The following is a 20,301-nucleotide window of genomic DNA, read 5'->3' as shown; positions in this document are numbered from 1 at the left end:
CCGCCAAGACTGAACGTGCCGAGCTTGGCTCCGAGCTCATGCAGAATGCGCTGCATACCAAGGCGGCTTTCCTCTCCAGACTCTCCAGAGTCCAGGAATGTCTTGCGACAAGGCACTAATTTCTAAGCCGCAGGGAAGGGAACGGAAGGGGAGCGTGAGCATGGGCAGGCCACGCAAGGCAGAGACACATACTGAGAACACACACATACACACACGAGCGAGAGAGCATGCAGCAATCAAAATGAAGGGAGACTGGGTGATGACACGCGCCCGTTTCTGGTCAAGCGCCCGGTTTGGACCGTCGCCAGGACTCATCGCCCACTTCCGCCGTGTCTAACCCTCGTGTTATCCACCGTCACCGTGGCCATGCGTCGGTCACGATCGCCTCAAGGGCCAATTTCAGAATTTTCAACAACAAATTTCCAGAATTTTCACCAATCTTGTTCCTAATCATCCCGATGCCTGCCCTTTGGGGGCCCGATGATGTGGAGTCCCAACTTCCCCGAGGGGTATTCTTTACCCGGCACGCACAGCATAAGGATTTTGTGGGCATGGATTAAAAGTACGGAGTAAGCGTGACGGGGCCTGCTTTCCCATGGATTCCATAAAAACCCCATTGAAGCAAAAATAAAAACCAAAAAGTGCCCCGTGGAGCGCGGAGGAGACTGGAGCGATGCTGGAGAAGGGGAACAAATCATGGATTCGATGGGGCTCACCATGGGGAAAGCGCCATAGAAGCGCCGAGAGGACAGGCCCCAACCAGGACAGACTTGGCCCAGTCCAGTCTCCGAGGGGAGGTGAGGTGCGGCGCCGCCTGGCTCTCTTCCCCGGCCATTTTTGCGTGCCGCTCATTGGCCTCGACGCCTCCCTTTCCCTCCCTTGCTAGTGGCTTCCTCCCCGATCCGCTCGCACGCCCCCCAATCCAAAACACCCCACCCCCCTGCCCCTGTCTCTTACCCCGGCTCCTGTTAAGTCACTTGCTCTCTTGGTAAGGAATTGGCAATGTCTTGCCTTGACTTGCTCGCAGCCTTCCACGTCGTCGTCCAGTGACTGAGTCCAAGTCAATCCAGTCAGCGGAGCAATCGGCCTGCCTCCGACATCTGGCGCCTCTGCGACAAATCCCGTGGCGCTGGGAACTAGACGACTCATATGCATTGCCGACAGTTGAACACCGGCTGCGGCTGGACAGAGACAGCACTTGCACTGCACGATGTCTTTGGAGGATGTTCTATCTGACCGAGACACAGACACGCCACAGGTAGGTAGGAGAGATAGGTAGAGCGGCGGTTCAGTGCCTGCTGAGCAAGTGCTCCCTCCCGTCCTCCGACAAGACAAACAACAGGCCGTTCTTTTCGAGCACATGTCTCTCAGCCGACGGCTTCCGTCGTGTTGCTCGTTTGTGTGTTTGTAATGGACACACGTCCGTCGGTATGGATTTGGATCCCTACCTCGACCCATGATCCGGGGTGGGGGGGGGCATGGCGGTTGACGCTCACTACACGAGCCGGTCACCAAGACGAGCCAGCGGTGGCTTCCCGCATGCTGCAGCCTCTATTTTCCCCGTCTCCCTTGCCCATCCGTCACTGTCACCGCCACCGCCGCCGCCGCCGCCGCCGCCGTCACAATCCCCCGACATTCGCTTGTCTTTTCTTGGCTTGACTATTCATCTTCAGCCTCCAACGCCCTCCATAGTACAAACCACTCGCTTACGACCCAAAGGCGAAGCTATTCGGGCCATTCAACCTTGCCCAAAACTGCCAGAGCTGTCAGTTCGCTGAGCTTAGCCACCACCCGGACCGCATGCGATGGATGCAACCCCCATTTCATCCCATCCATCCCGTCTCATCCCGCACTTTCTGCTATCTCCTTCCCCAAACTCTCCCCATCCTGTCCAGCTTTTCCCCAAATTCCCCATCATCTCCTCCAATTCCCCGGCCTCGGCGCCCTAATGGGACAATCCTCGGTCGTACTCGATGCGCTAACTGCCTCCAGATCCCTCTAGACGCATCGTTCTGGTGTCCAAATTGACCGAGTTCCTGTCCGTTGTGGACCCGGCTCACATGCATCTCCAGGCGCCGTCTCTGCAACGCTCCCACCGCCGCCTGGAGATAAATCGGGGGTCTCCAAGCCACAACCCAACATCTCCAGCTTTCTGATACCGGTATCCAATCATGGCCGACCATAACTCAGATCCGCGCTTGCTCGTCTGATCCCGGGGACTTTCGGGGCTCTGCGCTCTGGTCTCAGGCCGCACCATCCGCACCAAGAACCAGGTCGCCCCGTATCACCTGTCCGCCTGACTCAGTATGCGCTGCTGTTAACGGGTCCCAACGAGGCCCGTAAGTTCGTAACATAGAAGCGCCCAGTCTTCAGACCTCCAGCGGAATCTCCCCCGGCGCCTGTCGCCTGTGGGGTTGCCTTCCGAGCCATCCTGGTCGGGCCTCCGTACCAGGTGCTTACTCTTACCTGTCAAGGCCGTGATATCGGCCCGTCTTTGATGACGGCCCCATTCAACCATGCCCCAAATCACAACTGCGGCCTGCGAACACTGGTGCTTCGCCTTGCTTTTGCCCGCTTCATCGCTCCATCGCCCTCGGCTTTCGGCCGAGTTTGGGACTGGTGTCGATTTCCCCAAGGTTCGCCTACCGCCCTCGTGCTTCTCTCCAGTGCTCCTCTTTGTTCTTCCCCATGGGCAGCTGGTAAAACCACCGCGTTTTCGCCGGCCGCCTGATCTCTGACGCATCGTCTCGTTTCGAGTCTCGCCAACTTTGCCAACAAGCGAGCAAACTGTCAAACCGGTAACCCGACAGGCTGTCACCGCACAGCCGTTCACTCCACGGGGTCTCCGGACACGGACGCAATGTACTTCTCCGCTCGGATGGATTTTCTTTGCAACATCTTCCAGACTTGCTCTCCACTGCGGAGAGGCCATTATTAAACACCCCTGCCATCCCTGTGGGCCACTTCAAGAAAGAAAGAAAATTCCAGACCCGACCGCTTCGCTGAAGACAGTGGACCTCTCACGAAATTCATCACATGGTGGTGTCTCGTCTCGGCCCAGACGTTGGCTTCGTCTACGGTCTCTCTCTCTCTGGGACAGCGGACACAACACGAAGTGCATAACGTCAGCGTATCAATCCCACCGACCAGGCCACCCCCAGGCCATCCCGAGCCCACGCGACACGTGCGCCGCAGGGCCCTGTGTGGCGACGCCGCCCCGTATTGTGGTGTTGGCCGATTTTTCTGGCGCGGTGCACGATCGCTTTCTCTTCTCCCATTACGAACAACCATCATCGCCAGTGCCAAAGCTAACCATTGATAGGCGGTAATGTTAGCTGGAACCACACCACCGGATTCTAGCGCTGTAGTCAGGTGAAGCTTGGTTAGGTCCGAGCCCGACCCTTGTCCGGCCATGCCGCCGACGAGCCTCGGAAGTCGTCGTCACTCATTTGTCACCAACCCGCTCACTAACCGAAGCGGTGGCTAACAACCGATCCAAATGGACTGATCTCGACTCGACGGCCGGCCCCGGACTCACTTCTCGGAAAACCCAACTATTTGGTTCGAATGCGGAGGTGATTTTCCAAAGTCGCCTCTTGCACATCCCGACCGTTGACTGTCTGATGCGCAACCATCCGCGCTCCCTGCTTGCGGGGTCGAGGTTCTCTGTCTAGATGACTCGCTTAATCATTGAGACACTGCAGATCTGGAGAAGCCGCCACCAAATCGCCGCAACGCACCAACGTGCCAAGACGAGTCGCCCGGTTCGGCAGGGGAGCAGAGCAAACAAGCTACCCGAGGGATCAAACCAATCCGGACCAATGTTGCCTTGTCATCTGCCAACTGGAAACGAAGGATCAGCCACCCGACTCTCCTCCCATCATTGAATGGCCGTGCTTCTGGCCGTCATTATTCTTGCAACCAATGTGCCAAGCGCGAATCAATCGATATTTGTGGGTTGCACAGACCTTTGGTGCTCCTGAGTTTGACTACGGGATACCAATGTCAAGCGGTGTCCAGCACAACGCCCAACCACCCGATCAAAGAGATTGGTCGCGCGCAAGTGTGCGCACCAGTGATGAAGCTTCAAACAAATACTTAACAAATACTTGGGTTAACACGACCGCTCTTTGTCTGGTCGCCGGCTAGCGACGCGCTTCTCTAATAGTTGTCTAGCAGAACGCGGGGTTGTCGTTAGTCTCCAGGGCAACTTCTCCTTGAATCTCGAGAGCGACAGGAATGGTCCGTTTCTGTAGAGATCTTCGCTCTTCGCTCTTGGCACATCAACATACGATGGGTCAGCGATCTAGTTTTTAAGTTCCTTAAACGCAACCATCTTGGGTATCTAGTGTGTTCCAGATCAGTACCGGATTCCATTGGTGACTCGTCACAGTTGATGTAGACGATTTCGAACCTGGGCGGGTTCTGAATTGGCCCAGTTACAGTTTGAGTAGCGACATTTCTGCTCTGGGCATAAGTCTTGCCTAGTTGGTCTGGTCTCTTATGCCGGTCCTCATGGGATAAAAGTGGCGAAGTGGGTATGCGAGCCTTGGCCGCGAGTAAGGAACGCTGTATTCTACTCTCAGGGTAGACGGTCACGTTAAAATGCTACAACAAGAGACTTGGAAATGCTGAAACGTCACGAGTAGCTGTTCAGTATTGTTTGACAAGAACAGGTAAATCGACATCTGAGCCACGGTTACACATTGGTATAATTCGGTGTCCTCGGCGCTTTATGACAAAGGAATTGGAACCCCTGTTGCTAACATGAGGATGACTTGGCTGTAAATAGTTCTATAAATCAACTTGAGACGCAGCACGGCCTCTTTCCAAACAGCACACTCAGCCTCGTGATCTCGGGATGAACGTTTGCAAGGCTTTGTTCAAGCAAAACACAAGGCTGAGTCGCTGTGGAATTTGTTAATGTTGTGATACATGAACGCTTGTGGCACGTGGGGAGCTTATTCGGACGACTTACTAGGGCCTCTGACGAATTCATGCATCACAATAAATGCAAGGGTACAGGGGTTCGAGACGGAGCAATTAGGGGGCTCTACAGAAATAGTATTGCCGTACAATCTAATCTGGTCGCAGCGTCACCAGCAAAGAGGTGTTTACCACCTGACCCGAATCAATCCCCCTTTGAGAGGTAGTTGCGCAAAGCGCACGCAGTACAGCGGCCGCAGGGCCGCCGTCGACCGCGCCGACGTGAGAGGAGGCAGTATGGTTTGCGTGAGAGTTTATTGTATGGATACCGGGACTGTCAGAACGATTGGATTCAGGGACGGGGGATGGCGGTGGAGAATGTGGTCCGGGATGAACCCTTGACCACTTTTCCCCCACGTCAGCTGCCAGCGCGGGCGAATCTGCTCGGAGATTTACTCGCGGGTACAGCATTTGATCGCCAAGAGTTGGGGAGCATCGTAAGAAACTTGGGTTTGCGAGATGTCTTCTTGGGTACGTCATGTCGTATATTGTCATGAGCTGGTTGTTTCGAAGATGTGGGGGGTTTTGGTGACGGACTTTGGGAACTCTCGCCGGTCCATCGGGCGGTAGCATCCTCCGCTCAGAGTAGTATTATTGCCAGCCAGTTCCCCTCTTCGGTTGGCACTATTGGGGGTTTTCATAGAGTTTGGTAGTTTTAATGATACGACAACAAGATTTCTTGTGTAGTTTACCATTCGATGGTTGACGGAGACGGACACAGTTGAGTGCATACTCAGCGACATTGTCACGTCTGGTCGTTCATGTTGTCTACGGCGCACAACCTAGCGTGAGGTTTCTCCAAGAGCGAAGAAGTCGACAAAACATATTTCGAGGTTCAGAGAGCTCGGTTTGCTGACCAGCACCCCTCCCGAGGTCTCGAATTCCCGAGTTCTCAAAGGAACAATCGGTACGCATAGGAGAAGGACGAGTGTTTATTGAGCTTTCGCAAACTTGAGTCTCGTGGAAAGTGGCCGGCTCCGTCGCGGCATCGTCTTTATATTGTTAGCGAAAGCCGGCACTGCCGGTTGTGGCGTTTGTCTAGTGGCTTATGGGGGCGCCGAGGCGGAGGTCCGCGTGGGGTGTATAACGCGGTGCCGCCTCCGTCAAAGCACCGGTTCTCTGCTGGGGCGTTAAGAATGTTGATGAGGTTTGTCCAACCTTGAACGTTTAACTATGTGACATGTTCATATCTTGTTTGCCATTCATCAACATGTGGTTGACTTCCCGACTCCACATCGTCACACTCTGTCTGGCGTAGTCTGCCGAAAAGGTAGGATTCCTACTGGAGGGCCAACGCTTACATGTTATTGATGAGGAGCAAGCGGCGCTAAAAAGAAACAACGTCCACAGCAGTCTCAACACTCGTACTGAAACTGAATACGGATGTCCGTGTGGCTCACTTCCGAAGTGGTACAGCACGCCTTGGAACTTAGAGCACATGTCATGAGCTTTGGTGCAATCATGTCTTTGGCGGGAACCAAGATATCTTTCATGAAGAGTAGACCACGATGGTGCTTAGCAATACTAGAGACAGCATCACGCCTAGTCCGAGCGATGCTGCATAAGAAGCCCCGGAGCTGACGGACGACTCGGTGGACTCAGTGGATAACCCGGCGGGCCTGACGGCGGCGGCGGCTTCTGTGCCGAGTCTGAACCCGCCTGTTCGCTGCTGAAACATGCCGTCTGGGTCAACGGAAGCCCGAACCGTCTGAGCGAACTGCTTCTTTTCGGGCCTCAGCCTCCCCCAGTAGTCCTGTCGAAAGTACCCATCGTTCATGAACAGCGGTCTGTAGGCGTCCGGGAGCGTGCCGTCCTTCACGAACCCATCCACCCTGGACTTCATCCCGGAATACAGGTTGACCATCGTCTGGTCGATCTTGGCGTCGTCGAGTTGGAAGAGATAAGAGTAGTCGAACTCAAACATGATCCTGTCGACGCTGTCGTCCAAGTCCAGCAGGTCCCCGCCCTTTTCCCTGGCGATTCGGGCCAGCGATTTAGGGATCGGCTGGAAGGCCATCGAGGCAATCACCCCGGCCACCCCGGAACTCGCTGCCGATGTGTTATGCCAGTGGTCATAGTATGAGCGCATCACCTTGGGCCCCGCAGCCGCGGGCGGTAGCGGCGTCGTCTCCGTGGAGATGGTGTAGACGCTGCCCTTCAGGACGAACAAATCGTTGGCCTTGAGGAAATCCGCGTACGACCTCGCCTTGCAAGTGTTGAGGGTCGGCCCGGCCTTGAGGAACCCGTCAAAGATACCGTTTGGAGGTTGCGGCCCGTCGTAGAAGAGGAAGAGGACCCAGAGGTTGACGTTGTTGGAGAGGGTCAGCTCTGAGGTCGCAATGATAGCCGCTTTCGGATCGTTGTAGTTCTCGGTGAAGTCTCGAATGGCCTCGAGAAGCTCGTCCGTCTTGTCGCTGCTGTCGAAGATCAGGTTGCCACCCCATATCTGCAGCTCCTGTCAGTGATTGCGCCGTCACACCGAATGATTGGAGGCATTCATGGTGCAGAAAACGCTTACCTGACCCATGGTGTATGCTTGCAGGACATATTTGGTCACGATACCGAATGCGTTCCCGCCTCCTTTTATCGCAACGAGCAGGTCCGGATTCGAGGTGTTGGACGCGGTTACGATCGATCCGTTGGCGAGCACCATTTCAGCCGAGACTATGTTGTTCGACGCCCAGCCGTACTGAGTGCTCAGAAAGCTGAGTCCTCCTAGATGGCATCACAAAAGTCAGTGCTGATCTGGCTCGGGTTCTTGCTGGGAAGCACCTCCAACCAAATAACCTCCCACGCCCACATTTCCAATGCGGCCGCCCACAACGGTGACTCCCGTCCCGTCCAGAGCGTTGTGGACGTCTTCCCATTTGTTTCCCGGCCCGACACTGACAGTGTTGCTCGCCTTGTCGTACTTTACTTCGTTTAACCCCTTGGTCGAAATCAAGGGACCATCCTGGACGCTGGAAAAGTAGTTGTTTGGGTTGTGGCCGCCCGACTTTATCGCAAACTGCTCGCTGTTGTTTTGCAACGCCTTGACTATCGAGGAGACCTCTTTCGCACTCGTCGGGACGAGTATGCAACCGGGCTTGAGGTTGCCGCAAGCAGTTGACCTGCTCCTCGTTCATAATATTTGAGAGACTGGGGAAAGGGTCGTCCTTACCAGTAGTTCTGTTGTTCCTGCGTGTAATCTATGTCAAGACCCTGGTGGTGTTGTATCTTTGTAGATGCAACGATCTGTTTACAGGTATCTGATTCAGCCAGGGCGCAAGCAACGAGGTTTAGCAACACGCATCCTGAAAGAATCGGGAGAGTGAATATGGGCATGTTAGGTAATAATATGGAGGCAAATCTCTTCATAAACGAGGGTGAGTAAATTGCTAGATGGCGAAGCTGCTAAGCTGGGGTACAGCCACAGGCTTTGAGCTACGTTTAAATAGAATTAGTGCATGACTAAAAAATCCCCCGAAGTCAAGGAAGGAAATACGTCACGGTTAGGCCCCATAGACAGGTGCTTGTCAGAAGCATCTGATCCATCCGACAAGTTCCTTGGGCCTCCTTCTGGTGACACCTTCCATTGACACCTTCGCTTCGAATGGCAGCTGCGACGGGGAGACCGTCCGGAAACGGGAAAATCATCCGGAAACTTACGAGCTTCAACTTCGTAATTGGGACGAAGGGAACCCCTAAATTTTCGCATACTCGGCATTGAACGTTCGCATGTTCGTTTCTTTCGGGAGTTAAAACAGTTGGCACAACGAACTGGGAAACGGTTTGAGGGACGAACCCTGCAAAGTGGTTTCGTCGCCCCCAACCGAGGCCTACAAACCCATAAAAACTCTCTAAGCGAAGTTTAGAATCTTTGACCCATAGTCATCGTCTTCGATCTTACTTCAACCTCAGGTTGTATGACCTTACGTCGGCGGAGGGACCGGATCACGGTCTATTGGTGGCGCCTGTGCTACGTGGCTGTGAAGGCCGCATATGAAGCGACTGGTCTCGATGTACATACATACAGATAGTTCCACGACGTCGCCTATCGGCGACAGTTGGTATTAGGAAATCGGTTGTAGGGCGCCGCTAGGGTGCGCTTGTGAGAATTGTCGTCCACGCAGCGCTATGACAACTAATCGATTCTCGAGCACTTATCTCTCTTCATACCTCCACGTCCAAAAACTGCCGTTTGCGGACTGCAGCATGAGTTTGTAGTCCACTGAGGTGTAGCTGATTTTCCAACTCTTCAATGTAGACTCTTGAACATTGGCAAACGAATACGAGGGTTTGGTTCATGTGATGCTTGCGGGAACATGCTTGGTAGTGGGGTCTCTAGGTAGCTGTCCTCTCAGCGGTGCCAGTGACATCGCACATGCTCGATTCATCGGCGTCAAGCGGGGCATTACGGCGTTACGGTGGTTGCCTCCATAGTCGGTGGAGAGATGTCGGTTTCGTAGGATGAAAGAAGCCATTCCGAGCTTGGTGTTCCAATGCGAAGAAAAGACAACGTGCACCAACCAAGGTCCTCCTATTTCATCTTCTAATCAGACTTTGGTCAGATTTACCATACAGACCACTTAAAACTCGCATTTGATCTACTTCTATCCCTTGCTCTTCTTGTTTCATTAATAGGCAGGCGTTGACCCCGTACCATCATTGGACAAATTGGCTCAGCGAACCTAGTTGCGAACTACTAGGATGCAAGTGCTTCACATGGCTTCTCCACCTCTTCCGCCTGCGATACTCAAGAGGGTACCTCGGCTACAAGCCGACGCCGAGCTTTCTGGTGAAGCACAGGAGAGGAATGAACAGAACTGGACGAAGCTGAAGGGCAGCACGCACCGTGTATTTCTCCAATCAACTTGTCTCACCTGCTGTGGAACCTTGTCTTCGGCGTGATCAACGGTATATATCCAACTCCTGTCACTTTCTGCCAAACTTTTCTCCTCGTTGTGACTTGGGCTACATACAGAAACGAAAGACGGCAGGTTCAAGAAAGTACGAGCAAGCGCTGTCGGCTCGTAGATGTTAATTTGCCCCAGCAACGTGTTGTCCCATGCAGCTTTTTCGTATTTGCAGTTTCGCTTCTCAACGGCGTTTGGCGCACCAGAGGGGCTGTGCATTATCGTAACAGAGCACTGAAAATCACCAACGCTCTATGCCTTTTTTCTCTTCACAGTCTCCCGAAAGACCGCTGCTTTTATTATGTCAGTATGCTTTCAACTTTGTGCAGGGCCTAGCTTGTGTTAATCGCATTGAGGCATTCTGCTTGAATGAGTCGGACATGTCATCTAGCCAGAGCGTGTCTTTGTATTTCACGTGCAATACGTCCACCGGAGGCGACGCCGGGCTTGCTTTTTACTTACCCATCAACTAGACTAGGAGATGCAATGGTTTTGTCGGAGAGCGCGGAGACCCACGGTCCTCGGAAGACTCTGAGTCTGCAAATATTTGACCTCTAACAGGGCGCCTGCCTTTTTGGGATTGAAGAGTCCTGCTTCGTCGATAGTTCAGTGGCGAAACTGCAGTCAGCGCCTGGAACCAGGAGTTTTATCAGGTAATCATCCTTGGAAACGGTAAGGTCCTAAGCCAGATACCATTTGACCAAAATTTGCGGAACCAGCCAAGTCTACCCGAGTAACAATATCTCTAAATGCTGAGAAATATTGACTTATAATAACGGGTCTGGATCCGTTTACATACTATCTTAGCATTTTTGATGTGCGGTGGTTTTGTTTCTTTGATGGAAATAGTGTATAATTAGGACTTTTATGGTCTGTATGTTATCTAGGTTGCTCTTTGATATGCCGCTTGGTCATCTGCTTTTAATGAACTGATTGCCGGGATTCCTTTCTATCACTAAGCCCTATGTCTCTTCAACTCTGCCTTTCGAGCTAACTGATGTGGACTCATCTCTTACTTCGACTCGACTCTTTGGTGTATTTGAGGACTCTAGGTCCATTGTGCTTGAATTAGTCAGATCGTTGAGGTCAACGTCATTGAACTCCCCCACCAAGTGCGCCATTGACTCTTCCTCATATGAAATGACGCGTGGTTGCTTAGGATCGCCTGATTTCGTTGATGAAGCCTGGGGCGAAGAACGGGAACTCTTGGCCAACGTTGAGGGGATTTGAGTCACTTGGAGGAACTTTGGGAATACAGCCCTCCAGAGCTGGCGTGTGCTTGGCATGCAGGCCACAAAAATCCCTACGCAGAGCTCAATGTGAGACCAGAGAGAAGTCTGAAACTGATTGGCTTTCAAATGGATCTGGTCAGAAAGTTGATAGACAAATACACAGATGGAAGCTAACCTGTTACATTGTAAGATGTTGAAAATACCAACAGGCCTTTCATACGATAAGCGCTAACTGCTGTAAGGCTGCTTGGAGTTAGTGACAAGAAACATGGGTTCAGATACAGTTTTACTCACAATATCCCGACGCCGAACATAAGCATTACGCCTAACTTCTTCTTCCGCTCTAATCTTAGATCATAGACTTGCGACATCGGTGTTATAAGCATCCAAACGTCCAGCGCGACGTTGATGGCACCATGACATATACCAAAAGCATTTATGTCTAAGCACATGCCTTCCGTCTCTTTCGCCCATCCGACCCAGAAATAGCTTAGAGGCCGACATATGGTAAGCGTGCCGGCAATAAAAGAAATCCAAAGCAAAATGTTGAAAAGCTGTGTATACCATAAGACCGCCCTGAACTTTCTATCCGGGAAAATTCGTAGATAAAGAAAGAGAATTGAAGCCTTGATGAAGGCTAGAGAGGTCATATAAGACAAACTAAAAACAAAAACAATCTTATTTTGGTTAGCCAACGTGCCATTCATATCAAGGATCTTAATTACCACAAGGTTTTTCGTGATCTGTTCAGGAGTGAGTGTCCATATGTCTCTTCCTACGCCGGCCTTTTCGGCTACAGAGACTGTTAGTCTCTGTATGAGCCAAACTCTAGTTACTGAAGACTTACCAAGATAGCTCGCCGGCATGAAGCCTGCAAGAACAGCCTGTAAGACGGTCAGATATCGTTTGTCCGGTTAACCGTTTAGTTGTGGGGGACGCGTCATACATATGCAGCCACGATAGTTGTGTCGTCCCATCCCCAAGCTGAAAGCTTCATAGACTTGTTTGTGACCCGTATGATGATGAACAAAGTTGGGATTACGAAGAGTAGCGCTCGGGAGATTTGCAAGGTTTGATCGTGTTGGAGTACGGGCACTCCACAGCCGGCTGAAGTTTGATTTTTGGCAACTATAGGAAGCAATCAGCCTCGTTTCAATGGTTAAATCCGATCAAGTTAGTCGAGTACTCACCTAGCGCTTCCTTGACTGTACAGTTTGCCATGACGCATGTTTCCACGTAGCTGATGAATGCTTCATCTTGGCACATGCAAGTTTGGTTCGTAATGGCACAATCGGAATGGCTGATTTCTTGGATAATACATGTGATCTATATGTGTAAGCCGGCGTCGTACATCTGTCCTCCGGCATTTAATTACATACAGCACAGGTTGGGATACCTTCAAACGACAGACTAGCCGCAGCAACGACGCTTCCTAGCCCGAGAAAACAAGCGAGCAGGGCGAAGCATCGAGCGGCGACCATCTTGTACAAGTGACTGATATGGTGATCTGGGACCCCTTCGTGCCCGGACAGGCCCGTTTGAAATTTGTCGTTGGGTTGTTTTCCCGCAAAGGCTGCGCAAGACATGCAAACGTTGAAGCAGAATTATTAAGAGTAGTCATCTTCAATTATAAGGTTGACATGCTGGGGGTAATATTACCAAGGACACCCCAGTGAGAGGCATCTGATCAAGGGCAGCACCTACGCACTGACGGTTGTCATCCCGCCTTGCTCAAAGTAAAACCAGTGGAGACCCTAAATGCCCACAACGTGGCTGCACCCCCTCGTGGCAAGTCTGTGCGCGGCATCGGTTACAGCAGTCCTTAGTAGATATCGGTGCGCCAATGGCTTGTCTCGCGGCAGTTGGGTCGGTCATATTAAAGATTTTCTTCTTCGTACGGGAGGTGATGTGAATGTTCCCGGGTAGATAGGCGCGGCAGCTTCTCGTCAAGTCACATTGATTGGTCCCTGGCATAAACGCTCAGACCACCGGAAGCCGTGGCACGGGCGCTGACACCTAGATTGGATGACGGCACCGAGCAAGCTGCTGCTCGGGTAAGTCATGCTGGCATCCGAGGATCAAAGCTTTGACACACTAGTTGGCACCAAGTCATATTGGCGTGACGAGCGTGAACTCTTAGAGGACGACATAGTGTCTGGCTGAGGGGACAATACAGGGGCAGCAGGAGGTTTGTGTCAATGCTGACAACGCCTGCGCGCTCCGGATTGGGCGTTGAAGCTTTGGAGATGCACGATCTGCATTTTCGTGGGTCGAGGTCAGAAATCCTGGTCACCCTTTCACTCAGCTCACCTCGGACATCACCCCGAGGAGGTGCAAGGAGCAGCCATGACAAGGCCAAAGACCGGTTCAGGGTATCGCGCTTCAATCGTCAAGTTTACTGCAGCTTGCTAGTTTGGCTAAAGCACTGCTCCGCTTCCATGAGCATTGCACATAAATATCAGAACTCACATCAAGGGAGCCAGCCGGCCGTTTAGACAACGACCCATCCGGAACATGCCATGCGCCATGTTCGGGACTGATCAGAGAGGCAACGCGTTCCTCTTGCCAGCATTCGGTCCTTCCCAGTCAGCGCTAAGAGGGTTGGCATCAATGCCGTGAAGAGAGGAGTGATTCGGCCGCCGCTGAGACTTACGGCCGAAAAAATCATCTTGTTCTCGGATCCGAAAGACCCTGGAGGTGCTCCCAAAATCTCTGGGCAAGCTGAGCCCCACTCGTCGTAAAGCAAGACACACATACAGCCGAGCCAAAGGTTCGACGCATTGGCGAAACCATCGATTCACTGAGCGCGACACCGTTCCCAATACCACTTGATATTCAAGCGGTGCAAGGTCTCTGGATTTTGTATCTCGAATTTGTAGCGTGGATGCTCGGTGGCTTTGCAACCCGAGGAACGGGTTTGTTTTCAAGTTGTAGTACCCAATTTCTGCATTCTAGTCGTCGACATCTCCGTCAACCCGATTGTGGATAGGATGGTTGGAAATAGACTAATGGATTTGGTCTATTTGTTGACTAAGCAACGCTCGCTAGGCAGCTCCTCCCGAAACATATTTTTTTCTTTTGTCCTGACCACGAACGAAAGCCAAAGGGGGGAAATTCGGATGGGCACACCGCCTCAAGATACATCCACCCAACAGATACCAAACATACTTTCGAAGTGGTAAGACTTGCCTTGCACTTTAGTTACCTAAAATTTTGTTGTTGTTATCGAATTTACGCTTACCTATCAACTCCCCTTTACGAGGAACGTTGAAGGCAAGGAGAGTGTTTGTATATCTATTGACCATGAAGACCTCGAGCCCAAGAATGCATTCTGGTTCACCAAAGATAGTTCTACTACTGATTGTTGTCTAAGAATAGCCACTGACGTGTCACAAATCTGAACGACCAGAGCCCACTACTACCATAACAGTAATCCCACCTCATTTCTTTTTCTTACACGGCATCTGAAGCAAAAGCAACGCTCAGGGGAAAAGAAAGGCTAGATACCGTTGAGTTTGACATGTCATCAATGGTGCTCCATGTTGGGAATCTGGACTTTGTAAAGAAGCTTTTGACTAAACAGGTCCTAGAGTGAACCTAAGGAGTCGCAAGCAAGACGAAAGCAAGGTACAGACTAAGATTCAACAAACAGATTCGCTATCACATTATTAATGCAAGTGTTTGACACCTCAGCTTCGCTCACCCAGTAAATTCATATCTAGATAATTGGAGGGTTTGGGAACATTGGGAAGGTGGGGCTCGATGCAGAGCCATTTTTGAAGAGGTTGGCAACGTCATGCATGCCACGTCGAAAGGCTAGACACATCTGACGATGGCTTGCTGAAAAGAAAAATAACTGGGCCAGCGGCTCTGTCTCCTCGAGATCACTCCCATGCTTTGATCCAGCTCGTATCCAATATGCTGTTTGCCAAGGACCAAGGCGGCTCAGCCTGCGGACACATGCATCGAATCGATCAAGCATTGTTGACATGCAAACAATCCGAGTTTTATCTTATCTCTGCCCGTATGCGTCTAGTTGATATTGTTCTGGTAGGAGTGATGGAAACGTAAGGGCCTTCCTCAGCGTACATGTAGTTAATTATCAGATACCATAGTGTACTCCGATGCCTAGCATCGCCACCTGCACGCACTACCTTACCTAAGGCGCCTCAACTGCCTAGGAGCTCACAAACCCCAACTGACCCACTGCAGGCGGCCTTCTTCCGTTGGAAAAGAAAGTCTGAACCGCAAGCTAATCCCGCCCTCGTACCATTTGCACACCATCCAGCATGCTCGAAACCAGGTCGTCTTCAATGTTTACAAGCAGCCTCGCAGTATGATTCTTCTAACCAATCACACCTTCTCGCTGGGCTGACTCCTTTCAGTGCGATTATTGTTGGGTCAAGAAACTCAAAGTTTGCAAACCACCAACTACGATGGCGACGTAGCCGAATGGCTTCGGGAATAACGACTAATGTCCTGGGCAGTGCCCCAAATAAAAGCTGAGGTGCGATGTCTGCATTCGGAACTCAAAGTCATATCACTACAGTTGGAGATTTCAGCGATCGCCTCTCACCCGCGCGTGAGCTTTCTAGTGTTGGTGCTCTGTCGAAGTCCCACTCTCTGACATCAGTTGACGTAATTACCTTACGAGCGTTGAGAACCGTCTGGTTCGGGTAGAAAGTCTCTTCGCAGAATTTCTTCCGATATGCGACATCGATGAAATTCTTGCTGCCAGGGCCATGAAGAACAAGAAAGGAGTGAGCCCGGAACCTGTTGCACCTCAAGCTTCGACAGCAAATGGGACTCTCAGTGCCATCTCTGAGGCCGTACCAGGCAAGTCGGATGGATTTTGCTGGCAGGAATATATTGAAGTACTCGCAGATGGAATGGCAGCACTCTCCGTGGAACCTAGAGGTGCAGGATACGTGGGTATCATCCCCTCCAACCATCGCACGTCAATCTTGGGGCTCACATTCATCCAGGTTCGACAGCAGGCGTGTTCTTTTTACAGTCGCTTCTACCCTTGACTGGCCATTCGAAGCCACTTGTTGAAGAACGCCCCAGGACGGAGCAACCTTTCTCCGCAACGTAATATTCCTCGCAATTTTCAGAGCTGGTCGCCTCTAGGCAGGTCATAGATCAGCTGGTCAATAGCTAGTTCTCGATAGACCATCGGGCATACCCGTTTGTCCATGAACCAACTTGCAGGGCCCAGTTCCATGAGGTGATCCCACGCCCGCAATGGCGTTCGTGGCAAATGCTACCCCACACCATCTTGGCTTCAGGGTCGCGGTGTCTTGATAGCCCATACAGCGAGCTGGACGATTATCTGTATCATCGAAGACCCGGCTTCCGCCACCTTGAACGACGCAGCAGTCATCGCCAAGAGCGTCATCAGCAATTTCTACAAGGCACTGCCCAAGTACTCTTACTACACGGGCTGTTCCCAGGGAGGCCGCTAAGGCTTCCAGCTGGCACAACACTATCCCCATGCGTACGACGGCATTGCTGCCAGCGCCCCGGCGATCAACTGGAATCAATTTGTTATGCAGGGGATGTGGGGCATGTTCGTCATGGACCAGCTCGGCGAGTACCCTCCCGCATGCGAGATCAATGCCATCACAAGCGCGGCGTTGAAGACGTGCGATGGAGCCGATGGTATTGAGGATGGCGGGGTAGCCGACACTGACAGCTGTCTGTTTGATTCTGCGACTGTGCCTGGAAGCACTGTCAACTGCACTGCGCTTGGGTCGGAACGCAAGGTCTCAGCTGCCGCAGCTGGGATAGTCCGCAGAGTTGTGAGTGGCCCTCGCTGAAAGTCATAGAAGAGACCACCATGGCTGACTTTCATCATGCAGTGGGATGGAGCGAGACGAGCCAGCAACACGACGATTTGGTTTGGCGCCTCCAATGAGGCAATCTTGACCGGCTCAATCACGGATGTGGCCGTCGTCCCGACTACCTGCGCGGCCAACGGCACCCGTACTGGTGGCTCATTTTAAATCGCAGACGACTGGCTCAAGGTCTTCCTCCTCAAGAACTCGAGCGCCACGGCGGCGAACATGACCCATGCCGATGACTTTTCCCGCTTCTTCCTGGCTCCTAGCGTTAACCACTGCTTCGGTGGCAACGGAGCGTATCCTGCTAGCACATTCGATGCCATGCGCGAGTGGGTCGAGAACGGCATGGCGCCTGACACGCTGATGGCCTCGACTGTATGGTTTACACCGGCTTTTTAAGAGACCTCTTTGCTCGTGTCCGAAGAAGCAGGTCTATGATGGCGTTGGTAAAAGGACTGTGGTTGAAGGCTTCTCTTGCCTCTAAGCTAAACATGAACTTCGAGAGTTTTGAAGCTTCTTCGGTTCTGGCAATCTTAACTTCGGGCTACATAAGACTACCATAAAATTTACTTCTATTATAAAATTCGAAAACTATATTGGGCTGATAAAATTCAATATTCGTGTGCCCTCAAAGCGAGGTTACGTCCCGCCAAACAAGGTCATGTAAGCAAACTCAGCCGACATGATTAAATCTGTGAGAAAAAATAATTCACAGCCTTAATCTGAAGGTGAAAAGAACACCAAAACAAAACTGTTACTGATTTCCCATATCCCTATCCCTATCGTCTTCTTCCAACATGAACGATGATTTTACCTCGAGCTCTGCCCTCTCGGAGCTTTTTGTAAGCGCTAGGTACATCATCAAACGAAAATGTCGAGTCAATGACAGCTCTCGCCTTGCCATCCGCCATCCACCCACCAATCCGACCAAAGAATTCACTATCATTCTTCTGTCGAACAAAATAAAACCCTCTGCATCCCATAATCGCCGGGCGCAATTGCCTGCTAAGATTCGAAAAGATGCCACAAAGCGACAGGTCTGCGCCGACGCCGACCAAGACGAACGTTCCCCCAGCCTTCAGGTAGTGGTGGCTCTGGTCATAGAGCTCCGTGGTGCTGCCCACATTGTCGATAACAAGATCAAATATGGTACCTCGCGCCTTCAAATTTGCCACGACATCTTCATTCTTGTAATCAACTAATTCATCGGCGCCGAGCTGTTTGCAAAGCTCAACGTTTGTAGTGGAGCACGACGTGACGACCTCCGCGCCCAAGGCTTTGGCAATCTGGATGCCCCAGGTCCCCGTCCCGCCGCTGCCACCGTTGATAAAGACCTTCGCGCTGGGCTTGAGGTTGTCGGGCATGAGGGACTGGTATGCCGTCGTAGCTGCAGTGCCCACTGCCGCTGCGTGGTCCGGGTCGACCCCCTCTGGTAGAGGCGTGACGTTGGCCATCGGGATAACAGTGTACTGACCGAGAACGCCCCTCTGGTTGATCATGGCATAGCCGCCGAAAACGAGCTGTCCCTCTTTGAAAGATGTATTCGACGGGTGTGTGCCGACGACGCGGCCACAAAAGTCCATCCCTGGGGTCGCAGGGCGGGATATCAGCAGGCGGCCGATAAGAGGTGTTACGGGGACCTTGTAGTCGGCTGGGTTGAGCGATGCGCTGATGACTTCGATGAGTAGCTCGTCTTGGCGAAGGGAGGAGATGCTTGGCACAGGCGCATCCTTGTTGAGGGTGAGGCAGTCTTCGAGGTTGCCGTTGACGGCAGAATACTGCCAGGTCTCCATTGTTTCGGGCATTGTCGCAATGGTCTTGCTCCAAAATCTTCAGGGCGGGAATTATAAAGTTACAGAGATAGATGTAGGCGTTGATGAAGTTTATCTACTGCTGTGCGCAAGGGCAACTTTCTTTACCGTGGTGGTTTAGTTTCGGGCTCGGACAACTCCGCAGTGCGGGGCTGCTTTGCGGAGCGGAGTTTAATGTTCGGGCGGTGGCCCACAAAAGTCTCCGGGGTCGCGCCGGCTCCGATCAATCGATTAGCCCCCTCTCGGTTTAAGCTGATGCATCGCTAGATTTAACAGAGCGGAGGCTGTATCAGTCGAACGTTTGGCCTGCCAAAATCTTAAGCCCAGACCTGATGCAAAGGGGAAATCTTGACGAACGCCACTAGATGAAGCTGGAATGTTTATTGCCGATTCCCGAAGCCACAGTTGAGACGTGTTGCTCTTGGGCCGGAACTTGTCTCAAGTCCATAAAAATGTGAGGCTCACACTGGAATATTGGAATGCACAAGTGTACCAGCCCTCGTTAGCCCTTGAAACCCAAATTGACCGTTCTCGGTGGCAACCAGACATATGAGGACGCGTACTTCAGAAGCTTAGTGGCAGCTCCTACTTACCATTTGAAAAAAACATCTCTTCTCTCTATATCCCATGACTTCCTTGGAAAACTCCTCTTGAACAGTACATTTCCAGCTTCGTATCTCCAATAGCATACACTGTTTCGTCTCCAATCACAATGCGGTCATCCACTGGATTTAGTTTGTTCTTTCAGTGGGGTTTGATCTCCCTTGCCATTGCTCTCACAGCAGCTCCGGTAGCCCCATACCAGTACCTGGGCTGAATCAATTATCAACCTATCGGTGGTGGCAATCCGGCGACATGTCAACAGAGATGTCAAGCACAAAATCGAAACTACGCGGCTCTCATCGGCACCGTCTGCTACCGTGCCTTGACTGTAAACCAAGCACCATGCAGAAACACCGCCTCGGATGATGGTAATTGTCCCGTTCCTTTCTCGGCCAATCCAGCCTCGCCGTGCGGCAACAGCGGCGGTTCATTCTACACGGTGTATGGCAATCTGCCACCAGATGCATCGTGCTCGCCATCCACCAGTACTACCTCATCCCTGTTCACTTCATCATCATCTTCGACGCTTTCTTCGCCTTCATTAATATCTTCTTCAACATTTTCGTCCTCATCTTCACATTCGTTCTCATTGGCATCTTCATCATTATCCTCATCAATGTCGTCGTCAACATCTTCGTCCACATCTTCGTACTTGTTGACGTCTTCATCCTCGTCGTCCCCTCCCTCCTTGTCTGAACCTTTATCAACATCGTTTCCCAGTCCTGCTGGACCAGTCAAAACGTCAAGCAGCTCTTCTGTGGGCTCATCCTCCACATCCTTCCTCAACATCTCCACTAGCTTGACAAGTGTCTCTTTAGCAGGGAGTGGCACTTCTGGGATATCTGGATCGACAACCCGACAGTCTGGCAGTACATCAACAACCATAACTTCAGTATCTGCGGGTTCTAGCAGTAGCACCAGTTCCAACCTT

At 51.9% G+C, this 20,301-nt stretch overlaps 4 protein-coding genes across 4 annotated transcripts; 1 reads left to right on the top strand and 3 right to left on the bottom strand.

Moving 5' to 3' along the window:
* Window positions 1-6,475: 6,475 nt before the first annotated feature.
* Window positions 6,476-7,639, bottom strand: ColSpa_02985 (putative family 31 glucosidase ORF2; the record flags this gene model as incomplete). The annotated part of the gene is made up of 2 exons (XM_049269197.1): window positions 6,476-7,432; window positions 7,505-7,639. 2 exons carry the CDS (start codon window positions 7,637-7,639, stop codon window positions 6,476-6,478), a joined length of 1,092 nt encoding a protein of 363 aa, XP_049125154.1.
* An 81-nt stretch (window positions 7,640-7,720) lies between these two features.
* On the bottom strand, window positions 7,721-8,310 carry ColSpa_02984 (putative FAD-linked oxidoreductase; the record flags this gene model as incomplete). The annotated part of the gene is made up of 2 exons (XM_049269196.1): window positions 7,721-8,096; window positions 8,147-8,310. 2 exons carry the CDS (start codon window positions 8,308-8,310, stop codon window positions 7,721-7,723), a joined length of 540 nt encoding a protein of 179 aa, XP_049125153.1.
* Window positions 8,311-16,689: 8,379 nt separating this feature from the next.
* On the top strand, window positions 16,690-17,355 carry ColSpa_02983 (putative feruloyl esterase; the record flags this gene model as incomplete). The annotated part of the gene is made up of 3 exons (XM_049269195.1): window positions 16,690-16,914; window positions 16,975-17,104; window positions 17,126-17,355. 3 exons carry the CDS (start codon window positions 16,690-16,692, stop codon window positions 17,353-17,355), a joined length of 585 nt encoding a protein of 194 aa, XP_049125152.1.
* Window positions 17,356-17,735: 380 nt separating this feature from the next.
* ColSpa_02982 (zinc-type alcohol dehydrogenase-like protein) lies at window positions 17,736-18,749 on the bottom strand (the record flags this gene model as incomplete). Its single annotated transcript, XM_049269194.1, has 1 exon — window positions 17,736-18,749. One exon carries the CDS (start codon window positions 18,747-18,749, stop codon window positions 17,736-17,738), a length of 1,014 nt encoding a protein of 337 aa, XP_049125151.1.
* Between the last annotated feature and the right edge of the window lie 1,552 nt (window positions 18,750-20,301).

This window comes from Colletotrichum spaethianum (assembly GCF_022836535.1).
Source record: "Colletotrichum spaethianum MAFF 239500 DNA, contig05, whole genome shotgun sequence".
NCBI classification, from domain to species: Eukaryota; Fungi; Ascomycota; class Sordariomycetes; order Glomerellales; family Glomerellaceae; genus Colletotrichum; species Colletotrichum spaethianum.
This window is presented reverse-complemented; position numbering and strand designations above follow the sequence as displayed.